Raw genomic sequence first — 15,888 nt, forward strand, 5'->3', positions numbered from 1 at the left:
GTGTGATCTCCCGCAGCCAAAGCTGTCCCCAAAGGGATCCTCTACAGAACAAAATTCTCAGATAAATAAAATAACCGAAGATAAGAAAAATAAAACAACAACCCACGAGAAGAAAAGAACAGCATCTACTGTCTCACTTGTAAGAAGACAACTGAAATCAGAGGGAAGTCCTGAAGAGGGGAGGATTAAAAATATGTAAATAAGGTTTCCTACAAGAGATCTTGCCAGATGGGATACATAACTCACTTGTTCAGGAATAGAGTGAGATTGAACAAGAACCGCAGTATCACATCTGGAATGAGGTAGGCAACAGAAGAATGCTAACAAGAGCTGTCTGTGCTGTCATTGTAATAGCCCCTCTTTCTCTTCCTGCCACAGGTCTTTCCTGAAGAAGGGAGGAGGAGGCACAGAGAGAACATTGATGTTATGGGTACAGCATAGAATATACTGTTTCCCATGTTATTGTTATGGGAAACAGTATATTCTATGGTGTACCACTGCCAATGGGAGAGGTGGCCCAGTCTCCTATGCTGAATTATGAAAATTAAGTCAGAGAAGGGGAGATAGTGAATGTGGGGGGTGAATGTGGGGAGATAGTGAATGTGGGGTGGAGAAAGGGGAAGGAAAGAGACAGAGAAAAGATGGAGAGTCACTAAGAAGATGACGAAGGGGTAAGAAGAGATAGACAGGGAGAAACTGAAAATTTAGATGAAGATTTGATAGAGGACAATGGGGTTAAATGATATATTGTATAGGTAGAACGTGAGAGATATGGAAGGGAGGAAGAACAGTTAAGTCTAAAGATGGAAAGGAAGAAAAAAATGAAAAAGGACTTACAGGACAGAGAGAGAGCAGCAGCATCAGACAAGGAATAAATGAAAAAAACATGAGATGAAATTTATGTTAGGGAAAGGTATTGGAGATGGAAAATCCAAAAACAAAACAAAAAGAAAAACATGCAGTTAAGGGAAAGTAGACAGGTTAAAAGCATAAAAATGAAAGAACAATATAATCAGAGGGAAAAAATTAATTTTAGTTACAGGAATATGATTCATTCTGTATGAAAATATATATTTCATTTATAATTTTGAAATTATATATTTCGTTTATAATTTATTGCAATTATTTTTAACTATCTGTAAGACTTGGCACGTGGCATCACCCTACTTATTTTAGCTCTAAATTCAGCACTCATGATTTTACATTTAGCTATGCAAATGATTTTGTAGGAGAGGAGGAGTGGCCTGGTAGTTAGAGCTGCAGCACCCTGAGATTGTGGATTCATTCCAGCGCTGCTCTTTGTGACCCTGGGCAAGTCACTTAACCCTCCATTGCACCTAAATGTAAAAACTGCTTAGAAAACCTCCATTAATAGGTGGTATATAAATAACAAATAAATACTGTGTGAACAAAATAGTGTGTCCTTACATCTGAATTTATATATACACACTTTACATGCATGTGCAGGTGTGGAATGCATAAATGTTATTGGGATGCTACCATTTAAGTGTCTGCAAACACTTCACAGCTACAGAACCTCCCACTTAGCCTAGCATTCAGCCACGTAATCATCTCAACTTTTCATCTCCATGCTGTTTTATTTTTGACCTATTAACAAAGAAAAGAACCAAATCCTGCACAAATCCTTCTGCACTTTAGTCTATTACTCAGTCTTTTAGATGTCCACGCCCTTCTTGGCAGGGATACTGTGGGCTTTATTATAGGCAGTACTGTGTGCAGTGATTACACTTCATAACAACTAGGACAGCATCCAGAGCATGGCTAATGGAATTCTTTCAAGCCCGTCGGCATGTAAATATGTGTCTGTATTGAGGGAAAGGGGGGGTGCATGTGTGTATATGTGTCACAAAGAGCCAGACAGATGTTTTTCATGGGGACACGTCCAAATCAGATTTGAGATGGTTTTCTCCATAATTTGCCTAAATCACATGGGAGTATGTTGGGGGGGTTACCAGAATTTGGACATTTTCCCAGGATAATGGAACAAGATATAAACCTCTAAGGCAAAACTTGGGATATTTTCATCAGGACCTGTTTCAATCATGGCTAAATCACAAAAAGGTGACCTAACTGACCAGCTGACTCAAGATGGATTAAGGCATGACCCACCTAAATGCCCAATGGTCACTGATCCCTCCCTACCCCCAAAAAGTAGAAGTAGTAGTAGAAGTAGTAGTAGTAAAAGATGTGGCAGTGACAGGTGACCCGTCAACTGAGCACAGGACAAAAGCACTCTGACAAAGACGTGCCAATAGTCGTGCGTAGGATGTATGTGCTCTGCCAATCCCGCTGTTTTAAACCCGTTACATTAGCGCTGGGGGGGTGGGGGGAATCCCCCCACTACATGTATGAATCCGTGTGCTCCCCCCCACTACACTGAAAAACTCCCAAACTCCAAAAACTTAACGGAAAACAGAAGTTTAAGTGTACTGGGGAAGGGGTTCACCCCTCCAAACCACCCCCCAACGGGAGTTCAAGGACTTCTACATGTACTGGGGGGCTTCCCTCCATGTCCCCCCTCACAGCGGTAACATTACCGGTTTATAGTGGTGGGAACGGCGGCGCGCATACGCCCTGCGCACAACAGTCGGCATGTCTTTGTCAGCACACCAATGTCCGGCGCGCTTTAGTTATGGAACCCAGTGACAGTATATACCATGCTCTATGACAGCTTCTGATATTATGGCCATTCCTATTTGAGCAGCAAGCTGGTCCTAGGAGTAAGCTAATGGTCAGTGCATTAGCTTACTCTTAGGTATATGGACATGGGTCCCTAACTAATACACTTGTGGTAGAAATTGTAAGCTTTCCAAAATCCACAATATAGATAGGGGACACATGTAGGCCTAAGGGATTTTGTAGTGGTGTACAGTTAGGGTCAGTAGGTTTTTAAGAGTTCCTGAAGGGTTCACAATTGAAACTAAGGGTGTTAAGGTGTGTATTTTACCTGGGTCCCTTTATGCGAAGTCCACTGCACTGACCACTAGGCTGCCACTCTACTGTGCTGGGATGTCTGTGTGGACAGTTTGCTAGGAATGGTGCCAGTCACAGTTTTATGCATTTTTCTCTAGATTTTTTTTTGAAAATAGTACCTGACAGAGCACAAGGACATCTAGAAATTAATGATTTTTGAAATAAAAAACAAGACATTTTTCTGGTTCAAAAACTGCTACATTTAGGATGAGAATTTTAGACGTTTTCATAAAACTTCTACAGTTGGACTTGGACCTCATATTGAAAATGTTCCTCTAAGTTACTGCAGCTTTTGAAATTGCTTTTACCATATAAACTGAGGTGTTGGTTTTTGTTTTTTGGGGGGAGGGGGTGTTCATTTATCTTCTGCCTCCCACCATATACAGAAACTTCCTCCAGATCACCTGCTCCCTTCTTTTGAATAGAGCCGCCTTCCAGTCCTGTTCCCCCTCTCCCACTGCCTTCCCATTGACTGGATCATATCAGTCTTTACTGCCAGTTAAAACAAAAGCAGACACGGTATGCTAACTCACAAGGGGGGGGGGGTGAGAGAGAGCAAGGGAACTACGGAAGCACACAGAGGTTTTAAATTTTGAAAACAAAGCCCACATATTACCCATCCTTCTACCCTCTGAGTACTGTATTAATGTAAAATTCTACTGACTTCCCCTCTCCACCCTCCTCTCCCCCTACAAACTAAGAGAAAGCCTGACAGTTGGTAATCCTCACTTTCTGAGTCATGAGCTTACTTTAAAGAGTACCCTAAATATGTGGGCACAAATATGTGTACATTTTGACAATGGCTTAATTTTGTACTGTCTATGGCAGGGGTGTCCAACCTGCGGCCCCATGAAGTATTTTGTGTGGCCCCAGTCGAGGGCGATGCAGTGTTTTCCTCTGCTGCCCCTGGATGTTTACCGTCTTGCTGGTTCCCTCCTCTGTCTTGCTGCAACGTTTGCGCGTTTGTGCAGCCCAGAAAAATATTTTTCGGCCAATGCGGCCCAGGGAAGCCAAAAGGTTGGATACCCCTGGTCTATGGCATGTAGAAGTAGTTGCAGGGTACTAGTCTTGGGGATGAGGCAATTTGTGGTATGGTGGGCAGTTGTACAGGGTAGTTTGTGGGGTTCAGATAGTTTGTGGAATAACTGGAGCAGTTGTGATGGGTTACTTTTTGAGGGTGGGACAGTTTGCAGGATTAGTTTTAGAGGGCAGTTGTAGGGGATATTTTTGGGTGTGGGATAGTTGCAAATGTAAGTTTTCTCGGATAGGGCAGTTGGGGGGAGGGATAGATTTTGGGATGAAAGTCTATGGTGTAGTGGGGTAGTCTCCAATGTGGTGTAGCAGTGGTGGGGTAGTTTTTGGAGATGGTGTAGTTTGTGAGGTAGTAAGGAGTTTGGGGTTTTTTTTTAAGGTGGGGCAGTATACAAAATGGTAGGGCAGTTGTGGGGATTGCATTTGGGGAATGGACAGTCTGTAGGGTGGTACAGCAATTGAGGGAGGTAGTTTTTTGGGATGGGGCAGTTTGAGTTGGTGTGGGAAGTTTAGGGATGTGGGCACTGGCAAGGGGGTAGTTCGGGGGGGCTGATACATTTTATTCTAAGTTTTTGTGCTAAAGAAGCTAGAATTTTTATTAAAAAGTACTGAGCCAGTTTGGGGGGAAAAGAGGGTGCTTATTTCTCTGAAACCTACAGTCTGATTTGGCCCAGTTTTATCTTTTTTTCCTATTTCCCTTCTTGCCAAATTTCATGCTATATAATTAAAACTTCAGAGTTATTTTGCACCCAGACAGACAGACATGCGCAATCTCTTTTGTATAATTCTTTCCAACTTTTGTTTGGTTGAAAAGAATAACTAATTTTTTCCATGTCCCTTGAAAACAGAGCATCTAAACACTAGGGCCTACATTTTCAAAACTTTAACAAGGTCACTAAACTGGTTTCCAGATGGTTTAGCCTGCATATAAGTACATAAGTACATAAGTACATAAGTAGTCGCCTCCGCCGGGGCAGACCAGAGGTCCATCCAGCCCAGCGGTCCGCTCACGCGGCGGCCCATCAGGCATATTGCCTGGTCAGCGGTCCCTGACTAATTTTATTGCCTACCTCTACAGTTATCTCTAAACCTTCCACTGCTCTTATCACTGTTCTTCAACTGCCGGTCCACGGACCGGTGCCAGTCCGCAGGAAATTTCTGCCGGTCCGCACAGGCTGGCAAGATTAAGGTTACCATAGGTCCCGTTTTCAGACCTCCTGTCCCGTTGTCCCCACACACAGCTTCGGGATGCCGAAATGTCCCGTTTTCAGGGATAGCGTCCCAAAGCTGTGATCGGAGAAAACGGGACAGGCAATCATTTCCTGTCCCTACCTGTCGCACAAAAAAAAAGCCTCCCTCCTTCCTTTCACCCGGTCCACTGCTATCTTACCGCCCTGCTGCTGCTGCTAAAGCCAACAGAGGATGTTCTGGGCCAGCCAATAGCAGCAGCAGGGCGGTAAGATAGCAGCGGACCGGGGAAAGGAAGGAGGGAGGCTTTTTATTGTGTGTGGCAGGGAGGAAAGGAGGTAGGCAGGCAAGCAGGCTGGCTTTGGCCAGGGAGGTAGACAGGCAGGCAGGCTGGCTTTGGGGGTTGGGGTGGGACAAAGTCCGGAAGGCAGTGAGAGGGACATGGGAAGGATGCACTGGGGGCACTAAGGACATAGGAAGGAAAGAGGGAGGGAATAGAAAGGGACAATTCTTGGGCCTGAGTACAGAAAGAAAGAAATGAAAGAAAGGATACACAGACAGAAGGAAACACAACTAGAGACTCATGAAATCACCAGACATCAAAGGTAGAAAAAATTATTTTATTTTCAATTTAGTGATCAAAACGTGTCAGTTGCTGTCTATATTTTCTACTATATTTGTCTATTTTTCTATAGTTACTGAGGTGACCGAGCTTGTGGAGATAGGGCAGAAACAGGGTTTTTAAATTTTAGTCCTATTAGTTTGCCGGTCCACAAAATAATTCTTTTATTTCTGCCGGTCCACGGGTGTAAAAAGGTTGAAAAACACTGTTTTAACGGAAAATTATCAAAACAGCCTATCTAGGTCTTTAGCGAGCTTTCTAGCAGTCTCCACCATTGCCATGCAAATAGGATCTTCAATATTGAAATGAGCACTCTGGTGGATTCTTATAAGTTGCCGAACCATTCTCCAAGAGTGGCATCAGCTTTTGGTGACAAAAATCAGCGACTGGTCCGGGGATGCTAGTACAGTGACAGCACTGTTAAAAGTACATCTTGTGGCGTGTGTTTTGACTATGGCTAATGAAAAAAAATAAAAAAAATTACATAAAGAATCATGAATTGTCATCTATTTTATTTTTGGTGGGAGTAGTAAAAGCACGCTTCTTATAGCCCCTTTTGGCAGCAGGAGAGATGCCCAGTCTCTCCCGCCGCCAACCGACATACCTCCCCTTTGTTTGGTGCAGTCAGTTGTGAGTTATGGTTGAGAGAAGGTATGTGTTTTAAAGTGTCCAAGAATAAATCATGAAATATATTTATGAAAACTATTCTAGATCTTTCAATAGAAAACCAAAACAAAAAATAAACAGATCTATATTTTAATGAAAAGCAAATAAATGATTAATTAAGTACAAGGTGCTTGGATCCTTTTAGGCCGTTATGCGGTATATAAAGTTTTTAATAAACATAAACATAACATGATTATCACCAGTACAATTGGGAATGGTCCAGTCTACCACATCATAGCACCATCTGCCTACCAAACCCATGACAAAATCCAAAAGCTAATCTTTTTTTGGAAAAATAGAGAATCACTTATCTCATAGTATCATCCAGATGCATTTTTCCACTGGGTGTAGCAGATAGTGTTGTCTATTACCAAGTTCTTCAAATCCGCATGTTTTGAGTTTGGTAGACAGGTGGTGCTATGATGTGGTAGACTGGACCATTACCATTTCGAATGGCGATAATCATGTTACTGAGCACCTTGTGCTTAATTAATTATTTATTTGCTTTTTATTATTATATAGTCTGTTTAATTTTTGTTTTGTTTTAAAGTGTGCTATAAATCATGGGTCACGAACAACGCATTAACATGCTATTTTGTTACAAACTGCAAAAAAGTGCTAAAGAAATACATAAAATGTTACAATTAGTTTATGGTGATACTGCAGTGACCAAGAAGATGATTTACAAGTGGTTCGAGCGATTTCATAATGGTTGTGAATCGGTTGAAGATGAGGAGAAATCGGGACATCCTTCAAAATCATAAACCCAAGAAAATGTTGAAATAGTAAGCAAAATGATTCGATCAAACCGGCAACTATTAGGGAAATTTCTGAGGATCTGAACATCTCTTATGGTTCCGTTCAAAAGATTTTAACAACAGATTTGAACATGAAATGGACAAACGGTTTCATCCCTTATTGTGACAACGCTCTGTGTCACACATCACTTCTGGTACAGTCAATGTCAAATAAAAACATTATGGTGCGTTCTTATCCACTGGATCTGGCACCTTGCAACTTCATTCCCTAAAGTCTTCTTCCCTAAAGTCAAAATGACCATGAAAGGTACGGTAAACATTTTGAATTGATTCAGGACATCAAGGCAGCCACGACAGAGTTACTAAAGACATTCACGAAAGATGACTTCCAGAACTGCTTCAGAAAGTGGCAAGAACAATGGGATAAGTGTGTTGGAAGCGAAGGAGAGTATTTTGAGGGGGATTAATGGCACTGTGGGCTCCTTTTACTAAGATGCGCTAGCATTTTTAGCACATGCAGCAGATTAGCGAGCACTAACCCTGCGCTATGCGGCTAGAACTAATGCCAGCTCAAAGCTGGCATTAACGTCTAGTGTGTGTGTCACTGTAGCATGCGCTATTCTGCACTTTAAAGCCCTAACGCAGCTTAGTAAAAGGAGCCCTGTGTCTTTTACTGTAATTTTTTTTTTATGTTCACCATATTTATTTATTTTATTTTATTTTATAAATGCCTATTCTGCTTATAACCTCAGTGGATTACAATATTCACATAGATGAGCACAACATCTCACGAAAATACAGATATATCTGGCCCTTAGGTTCTAAACCACAAAGAAGTATCTGTGTGTATTTGTTCCGTTTCCTTTCAAAACAGAATAGGAAAGCTGTTCTCTTCCACACTTCTCTCTTCCTACAAAATTACAGTACCTAGTTTTCTAATCGCTCCTAAATCAACATGTAAGTGGGGAACTATAAACCTTCATTATGCACTAGTCCATTTATTAGACTATAAGGCAAAAAAACATGTATGTGCAATAACTAACTTAAAATATACTTTGGGATATACGATAATACCACATATGTACACAGTAGATCATTCAAAAGCAGGCAGTTCAGCAAACATGTGCCAGCCAAAATAACATAAACCGGGAAAACAAAGACATTACACTAGCTCCTGTTTAAAATAGATGCTCATTATCAGCTTAAAGGTGGAAATGTGTGAAAAAGTCCTGGTTTTTCTTTTCTGGGTAAGTAATCTCTGGGCGGTTAGATTCTTTGTTTTTTTAATCAAGGAAAAGTGTCATCATACCATGTTCTTAAAAGAAAACTATCACATTTCTTTGGATTTGGAAAGGCCCTTCATAGTCCAACAAAAGCTTGTCTCATTTGTTAACCTAATAAAGAATCCTCTCTACCCATCACCCTTCTGCGGTTTCTTTCTTGAATCTGTTCATAATAAGAGAACAAGGAAGTACAGTGTTTAAAGTTATAGGCAGTTTCATTAGCCAGACTGGAGGTAAACACTTAGTACTTTTGAAAAATTTGCTCTGCTCTTTACATATAAGTTATCAGAAAGCTTTACTTACAGGAAAGAACATTTTCTTACGAGGAAAAAAAATATATAAAATACTTGACAGCAAGTTTTACCTCTGAGTTCTGCGCAGCCGGTTTCCACTCCTCAGGTGAGGCAAAGTAAAGTTGGAAAGAACGGTCCAGAAGTTTGAATCAGACATAGCCAATTTTGGGAGGCGAGAGAGAAGGCGATTCCCCCCCTCGGTAAGTCACTGAAAGTTTAAGATTGATAACCTAAATATTTCAGTACTGTAATCACCATGTTGGAACAGCTGCCTTCCAGCAGAGAAATCTGAAGAAATAGCAAAGAGCACCTCGCAGTTACCGCTTTGCCATTCTGAAGGGGGAGGGGGGTCATTAGTGATCCCACCCGTCCTTCTCCAGGGCTCTGTACACTGCTGCCTTCACTCTGGCATATGCCATTTGGGAATCAGGCACTGCCAGCTTGTAAATAATGATCAAGTTACACTTCACCCAGCCTGGTGCACTGCTGCAAGTGCTGCCTTGCTATGCAACCCAGCCTAAGGTATTCTGTCATCTGCTTGGCAGCTACCATTCAGCTATTCCCTGGAGGGGGAACAGGAAACATATTGTTAATGCCATGTTACTGGACCGTAATCTCTGGGTGAATCCCTTCCTTCTCTGTTTTAGAAGTGCAACCGAAAACACTAGTAATTGCTTTTCTCTTCTATATACATTTTTTAAAAAACTGACAATGAGTTATACAAAAGCACACTTTCCCCTCAATCCCTGCACAAAGTCTTTTACAAAAAACTTAACCTGTCACCTTTGATCTCTAAACACAAGAAACTAAAGCTACTGCATTCTTTCAGCAGATGGCAATATGGAGGCTAGTTATGAAAAATTATTAAACCTTCAGTGCGTCTTCATGGAGTTTGTCACTACAACATGCTGTCTGGCAGCTGTGTAATATATTTATGCCGACACAGACATGTGGGAACACCAGACACGCAGTAACTTACTTGTTCTTCATGCAGCCTGGAAACGTGCAGATTTAGTTTTAATTTGCAATGTTCAGGTCACTTAAAATATCAGAGCTAGACATGTGAGGTAAATGTTGAAGAGCACCTGTACAAGATCATTATTACACCACCGCAGCAAATGGCAGTGAATGAGCCTTGACATAAGAACATAAGAAATGCCTTCACCGGATCAGACCGAGGTCCATCCTGCCCGGTGATCCGCGCACGCGGTGGCCCATTTAGGTACTCCTTTTTGGAGACCGGGATACTACTCCTACACAAGAGAAGACGACCTCACGGCAAATAAGGGAGAAAAAGCAGGAAGGGACAATTCAGATACAGGAGGGGACGACCACACAGCAAACAAGGGTGATAACACAGGAGCAGTAAAGGATACCGTAATTGAAACTACAGGGACGGCCAAGAGTAGAAGGTCCAAAAAGGTAACACGAAGGGAACTTAGATGTATGTATACGAATGCTAGAAGTCTAGGTAACAAAATGGGGGAACTAGAGACAATAGCAAGACATGACATATTGGATATCATTGGCATAACAGAAACATGGTGGAATGAAGAAAACAAATGGGACACAGTACTACAGGGATACAAGCTGTATAGAAGAGATCGAGTAGGGCAGAAAGGTGGAGGTATTGCTCTATATGTTAAGGAGGGAATAGAGTCTGTTGAAATGGTTACAACAGAAATGAAAGAGAAGCTTGAGTCACTCTGGATCAAGATTCCTGGTCAATATGGCGCAGATACGAAAATTGGCCTTTACTATCGTCCCCCAGGACAGGCGGAGGAAACTGACTCAGAAATGATGGAGGAAATCAAACAAGAATGCAAGACAGGCAATATAATTATATTGGGAGACTTCAATTTCCCAGGGATAGACTGGAAACTAGCAACCTCCAACTGCGGCAAGGAGGCCAAGTTCCTGGAGGTGCTAGGGGATTGCTTCCTGGAACAAATGGTAAAAGAGCCGACAAGAGGCAACGCCACCTTGGACTTGGTCCTAAATGGCCTCACGGGACCGATAACAGAAGTGGAAGTCATGGTTCCACTGGGAACGAGTGATCACAATGTAATTAACTTTAAACTTGACATCGGGAAAGGGAAACATGCCAAAACCTTAACCACCACCTTGAACTTTAAAAAGGGTAAATACGATCGCATGAGAGCCATGGTAGAAAAACGACTCGAAAAGAAGGTGGACAAACTTGAAACGGTAGATCAGGCATGGTCCCTACTGAAAAATACTATCACAGAAGCACAAGATCTCTACATTCCGAGGATTTCCAAAGATCGGAGATCAAAGAGCAAAAGAGAACCGGCATGGCTTACCAAACAGGTGAAGGAAGCCATAAAAGAAAAGAAGGACTCTTTCAAAAAATGGAAATACATAAAGACAACCGAAGCCTGGAACAAACATAAAGATGATCAGAAGAAATGTCACAAGGCGGTGAGGGATGCAAAACAGGAATATGAGGAAAAAATAGCCCAGGAGGCCAAAAACTTCAAGCCCTTCTTTAGATACATGAAAGGGAAAAAACCTGCAAAAGAGGCAGTCGGACCCTTGGACGACCAGGGAAGAAAAGGGTACATCAAGGAAGATAAACAAATCGCAGACAAACTAAATTCCTTCTTTGCGTCCGTCTTTACGAAGGAGGACACCTCAACAATACCTGAAGCGGAGAAAGTGTTTGCAGGAGAAATAGAAGACAGCCTCACCACAGTTGAAGTGGACTTAGACCAGATATACTATCAGATCGACAAACTTAAAAGTGACAAATTCCCTGGACCGGATGGAATTCACCCGAGAGTCTTAAAGGAATTGAAGGTTGAAATCGGAGAGTTATTGCAAAAACTTGCAAACCTGACAATCAGAACTGGACAGATACCGGACGACTGGAGGATAGCGAACGTCACCCCAATTTTCAAAAAAGGATCGAGAGGGGAACCGGGCAACTATAGACCTGTGAGTCTTACGTCTGTCCCCGGCAAGATGGTTGAAGCACTGATCAAGGATAGCATGGTCCGGCACTTGGACGCACACGACTTGATGAAACCCAGTCAACATGGATTCAGGAAAGGGAAATCATGTTTGACGAATTTACTCCAATTTTTTGAGACCGTGAACGAGCAAATTGATAGTGGGAAGCCGGTGGACATAATATACTTGGACTTCCAGAAAGCGTTCGACAAAGTTCCACACGAAAGACTTCTCAGGAAACTACAAAGCCATGGCATAGAGGGGGATATACAAAGATGGATAGGCAAATGGCTGGAAAACCGAAAGCAGAGAGTGGGCATAAATGGGAAGTTCTCCGACTGGGAGAAAGTGACTAGTGGTGTACCCCAGGGCTCGGTACTTGGGCCGATCCTTTTTAATATTTATATCAATGACCTAGAGGAAGGAACATCCAGTGAGATCATCAAGTTTGCAGACGATACAAAACTATGCCGGGCGATCAGATCGCAGGAGGATAGAGAGAAACTCCAGAGCGACTTGTGTCGGTTAGAAACATGGGCGGAGAAATGGCAGATGAAGTTCAATGTGGAGAAATGCAAGGTAATGCATTTAGGCAATAAGAATAAGGAATACGAGTATACAATGTCAGGTGCAACTCTGGGGAAGAGTGAACAAGAAAAGGACCTGGGTGTACTGATAGATAGGAACCTGAAGCCGTCGGCACAATGCGCGGCAGCGGCAAAGAAGGCAAATAGAATGTTGGGAATGATAAAGAAAGGAATCTCGAGTAGATCGGAGAAAGTTATAATGCCGCTTTATAGGGCAATGGTCAGACCACACTTGGAATACTGCGTCCAACATTGGTCTCCCTACCTAAAGAAGGATATAAAACTGCTGGAGAGGGTGCAGAGACGAGCAACAAAACTGGTGAAGGGTATGGAGAAACTGGAATACGAGGACAGACTTATAACACTAGGATTGTTCTCCCTTGAGAAAAGGAGAATGCGTGGGGATATGATCGAGACCTTCAAAATACTGAAAGGAATCGACAAAATAGAGCAGAGAAGATTATTTACATTGTCCAATTTGACACGGACTAGAGGACATGAAATGAAGCTAAGGGGGGACAGGTTCAGGACTAATGTCAGGAAGTTCTGCTTCACTCAGAGAGTGGTTGACACCTGGAATGCCCTCCCAGATGAGATTATTGCGGAATCGACCGTCCTAGGCTTCAAGAGCAAACTAGATGCATATCTCCTTAAGAGAGGCATGTAAGGATATGGTGGACTATAAATTACGACAGGTGTACACCTGGCAGGGCCTCCGCGTGTGCGGATCGCCGGACTTGATGGACCGAAGGTCTGATCCGGAGATGGCATTTCTTATGTTCTTATGTTCTTATACCCCTTATTCCCCAATACAATTTACCAGAAGGTGTGCATCCAACTTGCGCTTAAAACTCGGAACAGTAGTTTCCGCCACAACTTCCTCCGGGAGAGCATTCCAAGCTCCAACCACTCGCTGTGTGAAACAGAACTTCCTAACATTTGTCCTAAACCTGCTGCCACTCAGTTTTAGGCTATGACCCCGTGTGCGTGCCACCTCCGAAAATGTTAGTAATGCTATTTCCTGGTCTATTTTATCAAATCCTTTTAATATTTTAAAGTTCTCTATCAAATCCCCTCTCAATCTTCTCTTTTCGAGGGTGAATAGTCCCAGTTTTCTGAGGCGTTCTTTGTAACTCAAATTCTCCATACCTTTGACTAGTTTCGTGGCTCATCTCTGCACCTTCTCCAGCAGAGTTATATCCTTCTTAAGGTATGGAGACCAGTGTTGGACACAGTATTCCAAGTGAGGTCTGACCATTGCTCTGTAAAGTGGCATTATGACCTCTTCCAATCTACTCGTGATCCCCTTCTTGATCATGCCCAACATCCTATTTGTTTTCTTCGCCGCCGCTACACATTGAGCCGAAGGCTTTAGGATTCTGTCTATCAGTACCCCCAAATCCCTTTCCTGTTCACATTTGGCTAATGTCACCCCCATCATCTTATACTCGTGTTCTTTGTTTTTCTTTCCCAGATGCATCACCTTGCATTTGTCTATGTTAAAATTCATCTGCCACTTTTTCACCCAAGTTTCCAGCTGGTTTAGATCCTTCTGGAGATCCTCGCAGTCCCCTATAGAGCCAACCACTCGACATAGTTTTGTATCATCTGCAAACTTTGTTATATTGCATGTTGTTTCCTCTTCAAGGTCATTTATAAAAATATTAAACAAGATAGGCCCAAGAACCGAACCCTGGGGTACGCCGCTAGTCATTCTCTAGTCACTCTGACCATCACAGCAGTTGCAGACTTAGGTCAGTCTTTGCTGACATAAGAGCTGCTCTGCTGGGCTAGACCAAGGGTCCTTCTAGCCCAGTAACCACTGTTTCCAATAGTGGCCAGTATAGGTTATAAGCACCTGCACAGATATAGATAAACACAAACACATGTATATAAATGTACGAGGGCGAATCAAAAATTGAAGGCAATAGTTAAATTACGCAATAACCGGAACAGAGCTACTGAAATGCAACTTATGTACTCGTACATTGCCTTGGATAGTTTGTCCACGCACAGTGCAGTGCTCGGCCTTTAGTCATGTAGCACCCAAGATGTCAGAAACATGGATGCTCCATTGCAAGATTGTACCATCGAAGAACAACGTGCAGTAGTGTGCTTTCTTTGGGCAGAGGGAGTGAAACCTGTGGAAATTCATCATCGAAAATTTATGAGTGGATAAAAAGGTTTAAAAGCGGGAAGAACAGGCGTAACCTACGAAGTTCGTTCTCGTCGCCCCTCAACATTGCACACACAAGAGCACATTGACAGGGTGGATGCCTTGATTAGAGAAGGCCGATGGATAATGGTATCTCAATTTGCTGCAAATTTGGATGTCAACTATGGATCTATTTTTGTCATAATGCATGATGACTTGGGATACAGGAAAGCACAAAATTGGGCAACAATCAACAAACTGAAGCTAAAACACAATAAAACCAAAGTTCTATACTTCCACACAGCCCAGCAAATGGCACCTACAAGCATCACCCTTTGATCAGGCAAAACCCTTTCCATAGATGAGTCCTCCAAAATCCTAGGTTGCATACTGGACTCCACTCTAACCATGGAACCCCAAATATCTAGTCTCTGAAAGAAATCCCTCTATATCCAGAGACATTTAAGACTAATCAGACCTTACTTTCACCAATACCACTTTGCCTTAATCGTACAACTGGACTACTGTAACTCCATCTACATGGGAATCAACACTGGTCTAATTCACAAACTGCAACTCATCCAAAACACTGCCGTAAGACTTATCTTCAATCTGAGAAAATACGACTCAAGTCACAAGCTTCATCAAACAAATGCACTGACTACCCATCCCATCACGAATAACATTCAAAATATCTTGCATCATTCACTGCATACTTTATGGAAACTCTGCGGCCCCACTCATCCCACTCTTCTCAATATCATGGTCTACTTTGCGCAGAACCCTCAACCGAATGCTACTAAATCTCCCTTCCACTAAAGATCTTCACTATAAATGAGTTTTCCACTCCATGCTTACCTTCCTAGGAGTCAAAACTTGGAATGGCCTTACAGAAAAGACCAGAACTGAACCTTGCCACATCATCTTCCAAAGAAAACTGAAAACCCATCTGTTCGATATTTAAGAACATAAGAATTGCCACTGCTGGGCCAGACCAGTGGTCCATCATGCCCAGCAGTCCGCTCACGCAGTGGCTCTCTGGTCTAAGACCAGCACCATAGCCGAGACTAGCGTATGTCCGTGTTCAGCAGTAACTTGTCTAACTTTGTCTTGAATCCCTGGAGGGTGTTTTCCCCTATGACAGACTCCGGAAGATTGTTCCAGTTTTCTACCACTCTCTGGGTGAAGAAGAACTTCCTTACGTTTGTACGGAATCTATCCCCTTTCAACTTTAGAGAGTGTCCTCTCGTTCTCCCTACCTTGGAGAGGGTGAACAACCTGTCCTTATCTATCAAGTCTATTCCCTTCAGTACCTTGAATGTTTCAATCATGTCTCC

At 42.5% G+C, this 15,888-nt stretch overlaps 1 protein-coding gene across 6 annotated transcripts in view; it reads right to left on the reverse strand.

The window, feature by feature from the left end:
• Positions 1-15,888, reverse strand: part of MAST4 (microtubule associated serine/threonine kinase family member 4) — a 924,748-nt gene that overhangs the window by 294,911 nt on the left and 613,949 nt on the right. Inside the window, exon 1 of one of the 6 annotated variants that reach the window (XM_033929945.1) lies at positions 8,908-9,309. The exons of the other annotated variants lie outside the window; for them this stretch is intronic. Coding sequence (XP_033785836.1) covers positions 8,908-8,993 — 86 coding nt within the window. The 5' untranslated portion in view covers positions 8,994-9,309. Of the gene's footprint in view, positions 1-8,907; positions 9,310-15,888 lie in introns of those variants that run through there. 6 annotated transcript variants of the gene reach the window in all.

This window comes from Geotrypetes seraphini, chromosome 1 (assembly GCF_902459505.1).
Source record: "Geotrypetes seraphini chromosome 1, aGeoSer1.1, whole genome shotgun sequence".
NCBI lineage: Eukaryota > Metazoa > Chordata > Amphibia > Gymnophiona > Dermophiidae > Geotrypetes > Geotrypetes seraphini.